Below are 15,420 nucleotides of genomic sequence, written 5' to 3'. Positions count from 1 at the left end.
TACTGATTATTTGAGATGGTTGAAGCAAGAGGCGAAATCATAAGAGCATTGATGGTAGCAGCCTCATAATGTGCCCAACCATTTGTATCATAAAGAACTGATGAAGTGCATGCTGAAAATATATGGGAAGCAAAGAGAAATTTCCACATAGTCTTGTATAATGGAAATGTTCCAGGTAGTGGGCTGCTTGACTAATTCAGGTTGTCTCCGCTTGGTTACAGAGGCAGTATTTTTCTTACAGCAAGGGATTTTCATGTGCTACTTGCACCCACAGACATAGCACAGAGTCTTAGAATGGCAGATGCAGTCTCTTGGTCTGTGAGGGTTTCAAACAGGGTCACTTACTGAGGTTCTAAAGAAGTATGCTGTGCCGCAGGCACCACTTATATCAGAACAGTGTCCTTCATGGCTTGTTTAGAGTAGTGGGTGCACACCTCAAGCTCTCCATACTCTGTGGTGTGGTCTGAATTTTGATTCATACACATGCTGTGCATGTTAAATTACAGTTGAACCCTAATTATCTAAAGGCCTCAATGGTTATTGCAAACTTTTGGAGGTTCAGATTAACAAGAGCTTTTGCCCTTTGAGCTTCTTAGCTTCAGGGGAATTATTCAATTTTACACTAATGGAGCTCTTGACCTGAGAACAGGGCAGAATGTTTGAGACACAGGATGTCTGATAAATGGGGTCTGCCTCATGAAGGGAACAGAAGGAGGTGGAGTTTCCCCCAGTACTGGCTGAAACTACCAGCTGCATTATTGGCAATATTTCTGCCTGACTTTCCCAGGTCCTTAGAGCACAGCTGAGTTTCAATCTTGCAGAATTGCAGCTAAGCCACTATAGAGCTGATCTTCATCTGTGCTCCTGCTAAATATAGAACATTGGCTCATTGGGGTCTACTGGGATAACTTGTATATTTGTTTTTCTTCAGTAAGTTCCTGTTACTGTGTTCAGTTTTCTCATTCTTGGCACTTCACTCATTGAAGAATCAGCAGAAAAAAATTCTATCAAGATAAGAACTTGCACCTAATCTCTTAAACAAAACAAACCACCACCAACAAAAAATCCTTACTTCAGAAAAGAGTGTATATTACCAATGGTCATTGTGCAATCCCAGAATAGTAATTTGCTCCATGACTGTAGAAGATTTATCTGTTACCATATTTGCTGCCAGCCAGATTCATCATGCTTGATTCAGAAATTGCAATAGGTACAAAGGTAAGAGCAGTTATTGGAAGGGCTAGATGGCTCATTAGGTAGAGGACCTTATCCCATTAAATGTCTCATATTTCACCAGGCTCAACACTCAGTTTTGGCATCTATAGTAATTAGAAGAAATGATCTGCTCACCAGCCTGAAGGCTGCAGATCCAGGCTCCCTGAGAAGGCTTCTGCAGAAATGAAAAGTTAGCCTGCAGCAAAGACCTTTGTTTTAATTTTTTTTTCTCCCGCACTTATTAGTTCCTCAGTCAGATTGTAAGGTGCAATACATGAAAGTGGAAAGTTCCTGCATAAAAGTTACATTGCCTTCCCTCTGAATTGCCTTCCAGAGAAAATAGAGATCACAGCTGTGCGATAACATTAAAGACCCCAGCACAATTTTCTCAGATGGCCTCGCCAAATTCCAGTTTGGATAATTGCATTCTGCACCCCGCAGAGGTGTAGTGGTGGGTGTGGTTTTGTATTTTTTGGCAGGGAGGAAATCCATTTCTGTTAAGTGCAAATAATGTGGTACCAAAGACTAACTTTGCAATTGACAAGATTATTTTTGGTAACAGTTTAATTCTTGTCTTGATTTTTGTGTCATAGTAGTAGTTTAGAAATTGTATTGAGGTACTTGGTTTGTATAAAATCCAAGATTAACAACGAAGCACACGACTTTCTTCACCCTGAGTTTAATATTATGCTATGGTCTTGTATTCTGTTCAGCTTACTATACTATGACCACCAGGTTTCAAGCACATTTTAAATAATGACTGTCTCTAAATAACTTTAACTATTTAATATTTTTATTTAGCTTACAGAAGAGATTGGAAATCTTGAAGATAAAGTGGAATGTGCCAATAATGCTCTGAAAGCTGACTGGGATAGATGGAAACAAAACATGCAACATGATATGAAAACAGCATTTCTTAATGTGGCCGAAAATAATATCCACTATTATGAACAGGTAAAACACACATTTTTGTTTTATTTTTATAACTTTTTATTTATTTCAATTCCTCTTGGAAGTCAGTGCAGTGTTTTTAAAAATAGTTGTCTGTATCCTCATTTGAACATGTTAAGTTCAAATTCAATATTTTTGTCAAATTGGTGTTTAATTGGCCAGTATACACGGTATGTATTTTACTTGAGCCCAAGCATGCTGATCCTAAGTTCATCATCAACAGAGGGCAGTCTTGTTTTACTAAGGACAAAAATTTGAACATATATTTTTTTTTCTGTTCAGTGTGAGCTATAGTGTTTCAGTTGGGAAAACCTTTTACTGGGGCTGCATGAGGATGCTTCCCTGAAAACTCTCACTCATGTAAATGATTTTGTATAAAAGAAAACTAATTTTTTTTCTTTCATATTTACAAATTAACTGTATTCCCAGTACTTTATGAACTAGGAAAGATCTCTTATATCCTTCAAATTGCAAACAAGCAACAAAATCAACACAAAATAGCGATGATAAAATTTTGGGGAAATTACTGGGAGAATACATTATATACTTTAAAAAAAAATTAAGTCTACTAAAGCTGTGTCCTTTATATAATGGTGTACTACATTGGTACTTTACATAACTGAAGTCTCCCTTAATCTAGAAAGAAAGCAAACAGTGTCATCCCAAGACTTTTATCAGCAAATATGGTTTCTAATCGTCTTTGTTATGACCCCCTTTGACAAGTATATACACTTTCTGATTAAAGAGAGTGTATATAATTATTTATAAGGAGAACTAGAAAACATTTGACAAGGTTTGCGGAGTGTTTTGTGAAGCTTCTTCATGATCAAAAATGGTATTGTTCTCAGTGCACATTTTGTAAGAATCCTGGTAGGCTAGATATTTAAGTGTGCTTTTTTCATCTTTTTTTGGTTTGTTTTTTGTTTAAAAGCTTCTCTTTACTTTGAAAAATGTACTGCAGCCCAATAAACTATTTGTTAATTGGGAAAGAAAGAATTTGTTTCCTTTATTAATACAATTTTGATACTTTGCAATCTCCTTTTTCTGAGCTTTTTGTGGCTTACTCTGAATGGATGACTCTGTCCTGATTTTACAAATCATTGCAATGGAATGTAATTGAAAAGACAGAACTCATGATAATCAGGTCCACGTAATTAAAATATTGTCCGTGGGAGGCATGGACATTGACGATCTGCTGTTATATATTAAGATCAAAGTATTTGCTGAAATCAGACATTAAAGTTTTTTGGTATCCTCTTCTTTTTCAGTCACCTAGTGACTTCTGACTACATCAAGAATATGTACAAATGTTAACCATGAAGGAATATGTTGTTAACTTATAGATAAATTGAGACACAGATACAGTTCCTGGATTCTCTTTCATGAAAAGAAATGGTCTTAGTTTAGTTAGGACTTTAATTTAAATATTTAAATATCAGAGGCCTTTACAAAACTGTCTGTATCAAGTACTATCAAACTGATACAGCTGAACAATTAGGGCGTTTTTAGGTAATTTCTTACAACGCTTTTTTTATACAGAAATTTTTTGATTTGTTTGAGAAGTTTGGGTGCAATGAGGAGCATGTGGATATCTTGGGCATACAGGAATCTGTAAGCCACTTTTCCTCTCCTGTGAAGATGTCCTAGGAATGCACCACTGTTGGTGACCTGCAAATTTTTTTTTGAAATGGTTTGTGTACCCTTTTCTGCCTCATTATAATGCCTGAAAGAATTTATTTAGAGAGACGGATGGGGGTGCGGGTGGGGATTATATACAACATTTATAGCAAGTCCAAATCCAATCAGCATCCAGGTCCTCAAAACATTGAACCTAGTTCTTTCATCAAAAACAGGAAAGTCAGAACCGGGTATTTCTAATGCCAGAAACCGACAAAGAACTTAACAATAAAATTACCCTTACAGGCGTCTAGTATATGATTGAAGTGAAGAGTGCAAAACTTGCTTTTCTTTTAATCTTTAAGCATGTTGATAGTTGCAAAGCAGAAGTGCCTGAGCTTAATCTTTTGACATTTGGCACTTTTTTGATGTTACTAGTTGTGGAGTGTTGGTTTGTCCTGGCTAAAGAAAAAGTGTGGTGCAATGAAATACTCAGATCATTATATGTAATTACAAAATGTAAACTACTTAAAAATTTTCATCACTAAAATGGCTGGTCTAATGTAGAGAGATTTTTCTCCATTTGATGGAGATATTGAAACTATAACAGATATTTAAAAAATCTTTTATTACAGTAGTTTTATTCCTGAATTGTAACAAATCACTGTTTTTCTTTTAAGGAATTATATAGGTGGGATCAGTGGACAGAGCCCTGATCCTGCATTTGGAGTGATGCAGGCAGATTTCTCGCACCCATATGTATCTCCATTGACTTGAGCACAGGAGCCAACTAGGTATCATGTATTAGATTGCAGACCAGTTGCAAAATATTGGAAACATAAAGTTGTTTTTGTGTCCAAAAGGTGGAGTTTACAGCTGGGCAAGTCACCTATAGCTTAGAACTGATTATGGCTGATTGAAGAGTCAGTTAAATATTTTCTCATTCTGTACAAAAGTTCTTCACAGCCATACTGGAAAAAAATATATTTAGTAAAATAAAACAAGATACAAAAAAAGTCACTACACAACATTTTATGTTATGTTATTAATACATCTAAAATTCAAAGATCACATGATACAATTTAGTGAAAGCAAAGCAGATAACTGGAAGTACTGAATTCTGGCTTCAAAGAACTACTGCGATTACTCCTATTTGTTTTCCTCACATGCTTTTTCTCACAATCTCTTCTAGTACCAACAAAATTAAAAACACATTAACAAAACTGCCACTCTCTTCTGCCATCAAAAGAAAAAGAGCCTTGGTAACTCATTTCTTCTGGAAAAGCCTGAGTAAAATGGCTGGCTTTGCAACAAAATCTGAAGGCCAGAAAAATTTAGGCTTTGTGGAACCAAATGACTGTACGTCCCAGAGCTTGTGTTTTCCAGTGTGTGTTGGACACTCAATTGAGTGGAGGTAGAATTCTTTTCATAATGTACAATGACAAGTGATATTTAATTAATTTTGGCACTGAGAGAAATATTTTTCCTTCTGAACGAATGAGCCTTTCTTTTAAAAGAGAGCTTCTAATTTTACTTTTTTCATGTGTCAAACTACTGTAATCCTGTTCAGGCTTTGCAGATTAGTCAGAAGCAGAGCTAGTTTATCTTTGATAGGATAGTGAGATCCTTACCAGTACTAACACTGCTTGCTGTTCTTGGAGAATTTAAGTAATTTTCAGTGCTAATCTCTTATTTATTGATTCAAATTTATAAAAAAGTTTCTATCCACAACCCAATGTGCTGTACAGTCAAACACATACAAAAATGGGCCAAAAAAGTCACATACCTAACAAAGTAACTTCTCTCCAACTCCAAAACTTTATTCAACCTTCTCTTCCTAGGAAAAACCTTTGCAAAATGATTTGTAGTGCACCCTGAATGTCTTCATATTGACACATTTGGCTGGTCATATCCTTGCATAGCTATGTTAGCTGCACATGCACATGCTTCACCTCCTACCTTAGGCGCTCCACTTTATAAGCTTAACAAATGCTTTGTGTGTGATTTTTTTTTTTTTACTTTCCAAACTTAGTTAAATCAAAATCTGTTTTCCTCCAGAAGACAGGATACTCTCCTGTAAGAGGGCAATTTGGATGCCAGATTTCACCATCCAATCTCCAGTCATTTCAGCTGTAGGAATTAAAAGCAAAGCTCTTTTGTTTATAATAGGAAATGGCTTTTTCCTACCCCTCTGTCTCCCTCACTCTTTTTTGTGCTCAGGAAACGCTGAACTGTACATGCTCAATCCTCTATAAAAAGAAATAGAAACTCAGCCTAGAAAACATCACCCCCCAAAAATGATTTTTTTAAGAATGTCATTAGCCACTGAAAATAGGGGGAATGGGAATGAAAACAATTATGTATCTTTAAATACTTCATGCTGCTCCTGCCATTATTTTATTGTGCATTCTATTTTTATATTTTATTGTGAATTAGACATGCAACTGTGCAGTATGGAGACCTTTTCAGTGTTGTTGCTAAAAATAATTCAATATAAATATATAACTCAGCAGTGCTCTAATGAAATACACATTAATTTTAGCTTTAAATAAAGTAGCGTTACTTAGGATCTTGTTGCTTCATTTTTGCATATTTAGCTTTTTGCTGTGATCTACAGTAGTTTTATGACTAATTGCATTCGAAATGACAAGCCTTATAAGTACAAATTAAATTTCCTATTAACATTTTTTTTCTGTCTTCCTGGTTGAAACCTGTTGATGATCCTTTATTTAGAATCTCCTTTTTCTCTCTACCAGAAGAACTAAATAAAATAAATCTAGAAGAATGGTTAAAGTACATATTTTTAAAGTAATGTGATTTTATGTAGTTCATGTTTCACAGTATAAAAAGCATGAGCCTACGGCATAGAGACCTAGTTTTGTGTTGGTTAATTATAAATCTTGTCAACTGTAGCACCACAGTGATGTCTGACAACAAAATGAGCCACAGTAATTCCTATATTTTGGTAAATGAATTTTTGTTACATAAATGAGAATAAATTAAAAATTGAACAACATACATAACTAAAAGATCTTTACATTTTTGCTTGAAAAGACTTCAGTGGACTGGTTCTGTAAAAAAATGAGCAAATGTAGTGTGAATTAGTTTAAAAATCTGTTTTGTCTCAGTTTGCAGTGGTAATATGATGTCACTTTTATCTTCCAACCAACGCTGCTATTTTTTATTGAAGTTACTCAAATGTATGTACTGTGAAGTCTTTAGTCACATGGACAAAATCTAAAACAATTCAAAAAGCAGTGATCTAGTATCAAAAAAGACTTCAGTAAATAGCATTCAGCACACATCCTGACTGAGCACCCCTCTCAATCCCCAGAAAAAGTTTAGGAAAATAGATGTGCCTTGCAACATTCCATGAAAATAGATGTGCCTTGCAACATTCCATGAAGATAAGCCAGTCTTGGCACTGGTGAACCACGGTGGGGAAACAAATCCCAGAATCTAGGATCATCATTGGAAAGCACCTGGCAAGTAGCCACCCCCTGGTCATTTTACACCAACAGGAAGCCTCCAACTCAAGTATCTCAGATATTCTCAGCTGCTGTGATATTGTACATGAGAGAGAGAGAGAATCTATAACAACTCCATTTATTAGGGACTTTACACAGAATGTCAAAACCAAACTTAATTTCCACTCATAAATCAACTGGCACCAACTGCTCCCCTTTAGCACTGTTTCTGCTGCTTCTCTCCTCGTATTCAGCACTCTTTCGCCATCTCAAAGTAACCTTTCCCCAATCTAGTCATTCAACACAGAAATGCAGCTCTTCACATGAATCCTATCTAACGGTTTCATTCCCCTCCCTCCTTTGAAATTGAGGTGCCTATCTCCAGAATGGAAATACAGGGTTACTGCTTGCCGCAGAGAAAGTGGGAATCAGTAAGGGACTTTGTCAGCAGGGAATGATCAAAAAAGGGTCAGAGGGACTCTGTACACAGGGGGTCTCTAGCACAAGGGATGATCTAAGCCACCTTGTGAATAAATACAAACCATAGAGTCACTGACATGTTCTGTAGTAACCAAGGATCCATACAGAATAAGGCTTCTAAATATTTTCTTTTGTTGCTCTCTTGGGCATTTCGATACTAACCCTTTATATCTTACAATGTCATTCTTTTGGGACCAGGTTTCCTTCATTTTTCATGAATCCATGATCCTGGTCCTTTGTGTTGTCATTCATCCATCCCCCTGCTTTGTCCTCCTGTGCTTCCCTGTGTCCCGGCCTTTGGGATTTTCTGTCGAGATTCCTTGTGACCTTTTCACCATCCCACCTACTTGCTTGCAGGTATCCAGGAATACCAAGACTTGGTCACTTTAGAAGAAAAAAAACAACCCTGAAAATCATGGAATCCAGGGCTTTTGTGACAATGACACATCTATCACTATTAATAAATAGAGATTTCTTGGCTAAATTTTGAAGGTTTTTCCTATAAATATGTCAGATAAGACAAAAGCTGTAACTTCACCTATCGACCTTTTCACTTCTGCTAAGCAATGATGAATGCTGTGTATTTTATTTTATTCAGGTATAGTAAACTACTGTAGCTTAAATAGCTTAGTTTTTCACACAAGGAACAATGCCATTTTCAGAGCAATTGGAATTAATATTAAGCTTGAATAGATGGAGCATGCTGTTCGGTATTTAATATGATAAATGCTTTTCCCTATAGATGTTCAGAAGACTTATTTAATATCAGTTTTGCAGATTCTTCTTGAAAAGATTGTGTACAGGAAGTAGTAATTAAGGTGTGTTACTCTTCTGTATTAACAGATATTTGGGTAAGAAAACTAAATTTCATGAAATCATGCACAATTTCATGTTTTCCTGTAGCATCAAAAGTGATAAAGCTACCACAACATAGTGGCAGCACTGAATGTTTTCACCTTTGTAATGGCTCACTCTAGGTGACAGAAACTTGGAAAGTTTGAAAGCTTTGGGTGGTGACTGACGGTGCACACAACAATCATTAATCATAGGTTTTCTCTGTGAACTGACATCTTAACATTCACCTGTAATTTAAAATGGTTTGCCAAGCAACTTTGTGTTCTGAGCTACAAACATTCATACAAATCAACTTGAGCCAAAAAGGATTTATCAAAGTAGTTTGATGCTAATATATATAATATTGGTTCCTAAAATGAAAAACTGTTCGCAAAATTAAAAATATGTTTTGCCATCAGGAGAGGTATATGTTTGTCCTAGAAAAGCTACATTTTTTCCCTCCTCCCTTTGATTCTATTCCTTAGTACACAGAAAAATCTGTGACTTTGAGTGTTTAGAAACAAATGGATTTGATTTAATTTAACTGAGAAAGGATATTAGATCTCCAAGTATGAATCCTTAGAGATTGCTAAGGAACTATAACCGACAGTTGATGTTGCAGTCCTTTTAATTTGATGCAGTCTATTTGGAAGATATCTTTGCCTGTATGTGAAGGGAGAGATTAAAGAAGAGCATAATTAATGGAAGACTTCTTACCGTGTCATCCCTTATGCTAATATGTACACTTGTGATGCTTGCAGTGTGCGCTTGTCATTATCCAAGAGTGATATTTATTTGTAGCTCAGCATGTTGGCTAACAGTATATCATTGATCTGTCTAGGAAACCATATTTATTACTCACTGTAACTCCTCACAGAAGCAGTTTGTGGTAGATATAGATGTAGATAGATATAGGTCTTTTCCTGTTTTCTCCTTAGCTACCAGTTTTACCAAAAATCCATATTCCTTATTCATAAGTATCTGTTTTCTTTAAGTGCCTTGCTACCTGGGAGTCCTTCCTGACATCTCAAACAGTGGATCTTCACTTGGGAGAAGATTCTGAAGATAAGCCTTGAACATATTTCCAATTGATCTTCCTCTTCAGTGCAGTTTCTGCCAACCAAAGAAGTGCTCTTTATATGAGATCAGATACATTATGAAATAAAACTGTAAGAATCAGTGACATCTGGAAAACTAGCCTATTGAAAACTCAGGTATTCTAGTGTCCTGACCTACATTTTTGGATCATGGTATATATTGCTATATATTGCTCAGTAATGATTTTACACATTTTATGCAAGTGCTTGCTTATAATTGTTTTCTTAAATATTGTGTAATTTGGATAAAAATATTTTAAATATGTAAAAAAAGCTCAATTTTAATAAAAAGTTTAATACAAAATTGGTTTTAATCCTCTTTCCTAGTCATTAAGAATTAAATTTTCCATTTTAGCTTGCTTTGTTGAATTTTATTTGTAAGATAAATTTCCCACATTTCGTAAAACTACATAACAATTTTCAGGTAGTTGATCATTTTTTTTTTTTAACTGATTATGCTGGTGTCAGTCCATGGTGAAGTGGTAGCTAACTTTTATCACAAGTCTGGTTTTGACCATCCCTGATTCTCTACGAATGTAGATCAGTCTCCCTGAAATTTTCCATTATGATCTTATGTAGAATTTTTATGGAAGTTTTGAGCCAAGTTGACAGTACATCAAAAACTACTTGATTTAGAAATACTTTTATTTTTATATATTATATATAGATAGATAAATAGATGGGGAGGGCGTGATTTCTGGTAGCCTCAGAAAAGTGGTGACTGACTTTCTAGAGGTGAAAGTAGTGAATTTAGTTATTAAGAGCGGTTTAGGCATATGTTGGGGATTTTGGTGTATATAGAATTTAATCCATACCAGCTAGATGTGAACTTCAAGTGTATTTCGGAGCTGTCTTGACACTAAAATCTGTGTAGACCTTGCAGTAACTAGAGAGGTGTGAATGGCTTGTCAAAAGATATTTGACACTCCAAATTAATTTGAGACATATTGTCTGATGTCCACCAAAAATAAGATCTTAGGGCAATGAAATAGTACTTGACACAACGCAATTGCATTCCACAATGCTTTATGTGGGACAGAGGAGCAATTCACATCAACATGGAATGTGAAAAGTTAAACAGATGCTCTATTAAATTAATACAACATTTAAAGAATTCAGATCCATTTGAAACTTACCAAGTAGTGAACTTGATGAGTTTATAAACCTGCATAACAACTTTACTTACTATGTATCTGTCATTCTCAGTATTTACGTGTCTATTAAGCACTTCTCTGTGGCCCTAGGTGCTTTTACAATATTAAAAAATATAATACAAAATGAAAAACTCACTGTATATGTAATGAACTAGCCATACAATAGTATAGCACTTGCTCACCTTGTTACCAAATCCTGCAGACACAATGAACTTGGTGAGACTTCTCACACATGGGTTTGCAAAATCAGGGCCCATCATGATGTATATTTATAATCTCATATTTGCCCATCCTGTAGTTCTTAACCCACTCCCTCCAAGAATACCTGAGGAGAAACATTAGCTTTATGGAAGATTAACAAATGCCAGGCTCTGGTGATCAAGAGGTAGACAGTGAGTAGTATAAATGAGGGGTCTTAATGGAGAATAAGCTGCCAGCAGACTGTCTTCCTTTCCTCTTTCCTCCCTCCACTCCTCTTCCCAGCCCCAAACTAAGGGATTTCTAGGGCAAAAACCTCTCTGATTACCACTGTCAGGATGCCTGTTCTTAAGTCCTTTGAGTTCAGCTGAAAACTTGCAGACAAGCAGTGAGTTTCCAGAAATCTAAGGAGCACTAGTATTATGTGCTGTCCATATGAAGCACTACTAAAAGGTCAGCTGCATTCTGCATCAGCTTCAGTTTCTGGGTTGGCTCAAGGTATGCCTCGTGGAGCAGCACACATTAGATTAATTATTGCTAGTCAAAAGCTTAAGCTGTTGATTGAAGTGCTTTATAAAATATTATGAAGACCAACAATGGTGTCATTTTTAGGCATCTTTTGGGAAAGGCATGAGCTTTGTCTGACCTCAGACACACACAATAGTGGGATTCCTGAAAGCTAAACTGCATCAGTGCTCAATATGCCAGTCAGAGCACAGCTCATGAAAGAGATCTTTAACACAGTTTGGCTGTGTATAACACTGATGAAAGATTCAAAGCAAAAAATTAAATAGAATGTCAGTAATTTAAGCTCAAAAGAGAGGTAAGATGTGTGATCTCTGATTAACAGAAATGGATGAAGGCACAGAACCTTTTATGTGTTTTCAGCAATTAATTCTGCAAGTTCTGTTAGAATAACATTCAGGACGTTTCTTTATTGGGCATCACACAGCCACAAACCTAGATGAATCATAAAATTTCAGGGTTGGAAGGGACCTCAGGAGGTCACCTAGTCCAACCCCCTGCTCCAAGCAGGGCCAATCCCCAGACAGATTTTTGTCCTAGATCCCTAACTGGCCCCCTGAAGGATTGAACTCACAACCCTGGGTTTAGCAGGCCAATGCTCAAACCACTGAGCTATCCCTTCCTCCACTACATCGGAAACTTGAAGATCTGTGGCTATTATTGTCTCTGACCTCCATAATACAGAGAGGACATTGACAGCTGTACATCAAGAAAGACATCAGAGACACTTAGTATGTTAACAAATTTTGGCTTTGGTATATTTTCATAATTTACTTTTCACTTTATTATTGATATTTAACAAAGCTGTGAATTGTGATGGGAAAGTCATCAGTTACATGGTGCTCTTTCATACCAATATATTGCTTATTCTATGGGGTGTTTTTAACAGTTGAATAATTTATAGCAGATTTGGTTTTTATGATTTGTTAATAGCATTATTGTAAAGTAGAGACAAGATCTATTCATTATTAAAATATCATTACAATTTTTGTAGGATGTAACACTATTTTGAATACAATTTGAAATTCTTCTCAAGTGATTTTTAGACAACTTATTGGGTGTTTGGCCCTATTTCTAGACACTTAGCTTTCTTTTGTGTTGTCTTTGTTTTCCTTAGTCTATAACTTACAATATGTTTCAACTACTCTATTAACACCCTGGCTTATTCTCTTACATTTTCAGATTTTCCTTGCTGTCTGCTGGTTTTGCACAGAGTCCAACAATTTAGCGTGGGGTCATCTTTCTAAGGTACACAGGGTGTGCTTGAGCAAACCCCCAAACTTTTAGATGCTTATAGCCTGCACCCTCTATTTTGGGGGATTCTGCACGCCTTGCCACAGAATTGTACTGCAGAATCTAAGTAGTCACTTTAAAAAAAATTTTGTTTATAGCCTTATGGTAATGAAAATAACCCTGAAAATCTGAACAGTCATAAGAACATAAGAATGGCTGTACTGGGTCAGACCAAAGGTCCATCCAGCCCAGTATCCTGTCTGCCGACAGTAACCAATGCCAGGTGCCCCAGAGGGAGTGAACCTAACAGGCAATGATCAAGTGATCTCCTGCCATCCATAACCACCCTCTGACAAACAGAGGCTAGGGACACCATTCCTTACCCATCCTGGCTAATAGCCATTAATGGACTTAACCTCCATGAATTTATCCAGTTCTCTTTTAAGCCCTCTTATAGTCCTAGCCTTCACAACCTCCTCAGGCAAGGAGTTCCACAAGCTGACTGTGCACTGTGTGAACTTCCTTTTATTTGTTTTAAACCTGCTGCCCATTAATTTCATTTGGTGGCCCCTAGTTCTTATATTATGGGAACAAGTAAATAACTTTTCCTTATTCACTTTCTCCACATCACTCATGATTTTATATACCTCTATCATATCCCCCCTTAGTCTCCTCTTTTCCAAGCTGAAAAGTCCTAGCCTCTTTAATCTCTCCTCATATGGGACCCATTCCAAACCCCTAATCACTTTAGTTGCCCTTTTCTGAACTTTTTCTAATGCCAGTATATCTTTTTTGAGATGAGGAGACCACATCTGTACGCAGTATTCAAGATGTGGGCGTACCATGGATTTATATAAGGGCAATAATATATTCTCCGTCTTATTCTCTATCCCTTTTTTAATGATTCCTAACATCCTGTTTGCTTTTTTGACTGCCGCTGCACACTGCGTGGATGTCTTCAGAGAACTATCCATCATGACTCCAAGATCTTTTTCCTGATTAGTTGAAGCTAAATTAGCCCCCATCATATTGTATGTATAGTTGGGGTTATTTTTCCCAATGTGCATTACTTTACATTTATGCACAGTAAATTTCATTTGCCATTTTGTTGCCCAATCACTTGGTTTTGTGAGATCTTTTTGAAGTTCTTCACAGTCTGATTTGGTCTTAACTATCTTGAGCAGTTTAGTATCATCTGCAAACTTTGCCACCTCACTGTTTACCCCTTTCTCCAGATCATTTATGAATAAGTTGAATATGATTGGTCCTAGGACTGACCTTTGGGGAACACCACTAGTTACCCCTCTCCATTCTGAACATTTCCCATTTATTCCTACCCTTTGTTCCCTGTCTTAACCAGTTCTCAATCCATGAAAGGATCTTCCCTCTTATCCCATGACAAGATCCTAGAGAGACAAGGTGGGTGAGGTGATAGCCTTTATTGGACCAACTTCCGTTGGTAAGTCTTTGTCTGTCTCTCACCAACAGAAGTTGGTCCAATAAAAGATATTACCTCACCTTCCTTGTCTCTCTAATATCCTCAGACCGACACAGCTACAACTACAGTGCATGAACAGAGAACAGACAGATGCAATGTTGTATAACTGAGTCTGAGGAGGACCTTAAATGATAGCTCTGAGTGGTATAAAGCTCTCATCTCTGAGAGTTCAACTCTGAAACGTAAATGAGAATTTTATATCAATATTAACTATTTTATTGCTGATTTTTAACATAAATAACCAGCTAATGTGTTTGTAGCACAATCTTCCTGGTACCAAATCTCAGCTATCCCCTACCTCACTTCCACAATCTTGAGCTTCCCCTGACATCTGACTATAGTGCCAGTGATATTTCTGACAACTATGTTAAAAACTTCCAGTTTCATAATTTGTCATCATAGTGTCTTCTGTCATCTACCTAAATTGATGGTTTTGGTATGGATCAAGACTAATTGTTCCTATTCACTTTTGCCTGGATCATTTTGGCTTTTGTGATTTTCTTTTCTCTATGTTGGCACATGAAAGAGAGTATACTATGTAAAATCCAGGTCATCCATCCAAAATGTGCCAGCTACATTTTTAGGATTGGCTCCTCTCAGCACAGGTGTTGCTTTCCTCACAGCAATGCCATTTCCAGACAACCTAAGAATGGGTTAGGGTTAGGGCAGCCTGCTAGAATGCTTTTCCAAACAGAGCATCACACTCCCTTGGCTGAACCTTGCTGTCTGCTGGAGGGAACAAAGGTATGGCAGCAGTGCTTTTACATCACCAGAAGTTATAGATGTACCACACATCACCTGAACCTGAAAGAGAGATGGCCACAAACTTTCAGTGAGTCAATTTCGGGAAGTATTTCTTCATACAACACCCAGTCAACCTGTGGACCTCATTGCCAGGGGATGTTGTGAAGGCCAAATGTATACCTGGGTTCAGAAAAGAATTAGAGAAGTTCATGGAGGATAGTTCCATCGATAGCTATTAGCCAAGATGGTCAGGGACGGAACCCCATGCTTCAGGTGTCCCTAATCTCCAATTGTCAGATGCTGAGACTGGACAACAGGATGGATCATGCAAAATTGTCCTGTTCTATTTATTCTCTCTGAAGCATCTGGTCAGAGGACAGGATACTGGGCTAGATGGACCTGTCCCA

General features: G+C 36.8%; 1 protein-coding gene across 1 annotated transcript in view; it reads left to right on the top strand.

Moving 5' to 3' along the window:
- Nucleotides 1–9,932, top strand: part of LOC112116809 (sorting nexin-7-like) — a 57,394-nt gene extending 47,462 nt beyond the window's left edge. The window contains exons 8-9 of the mRNA XM_026655983.2: nt 2,017–2,169; nt 9,560–9,932. Coding sequence (XP_026511768.1) covers nt 2,017–2,169; nt 9,560–9,640 — 234 coding nt within the window. The 3' untranslated portion in view covers nt 9,641–9,932. The remainder of the gene's footprint in view (nt 1–2,016; nt 2,170–9,559) is intronic.
- Nucleotides 9,933–15,420: the final 5,488 nt, after the last annotated feature.

This window comes from Terrapene carolina, unplaced genomic scaffold (genome assembly GCF_002925995.2).
Source record: "Terrapene carolina triunguis isolate 2854851 unplaced genomic scaffold, T_m_triunguis-2.0 Scaffold211, whole genome shotgun sequence".
In the NCBI taxonomy this organism is placed as follows: domain Eukaryota; kingdom Metazoa; phylum Chordata; order Testudines; family Emydidae; genus Terrapene; species Terrapene triunguis.
The sequence above is the reverse complement of the archived record's forward strand: the minus strand, read 5'-3'. Positions and strand labels throughout refer to the sequence as shown.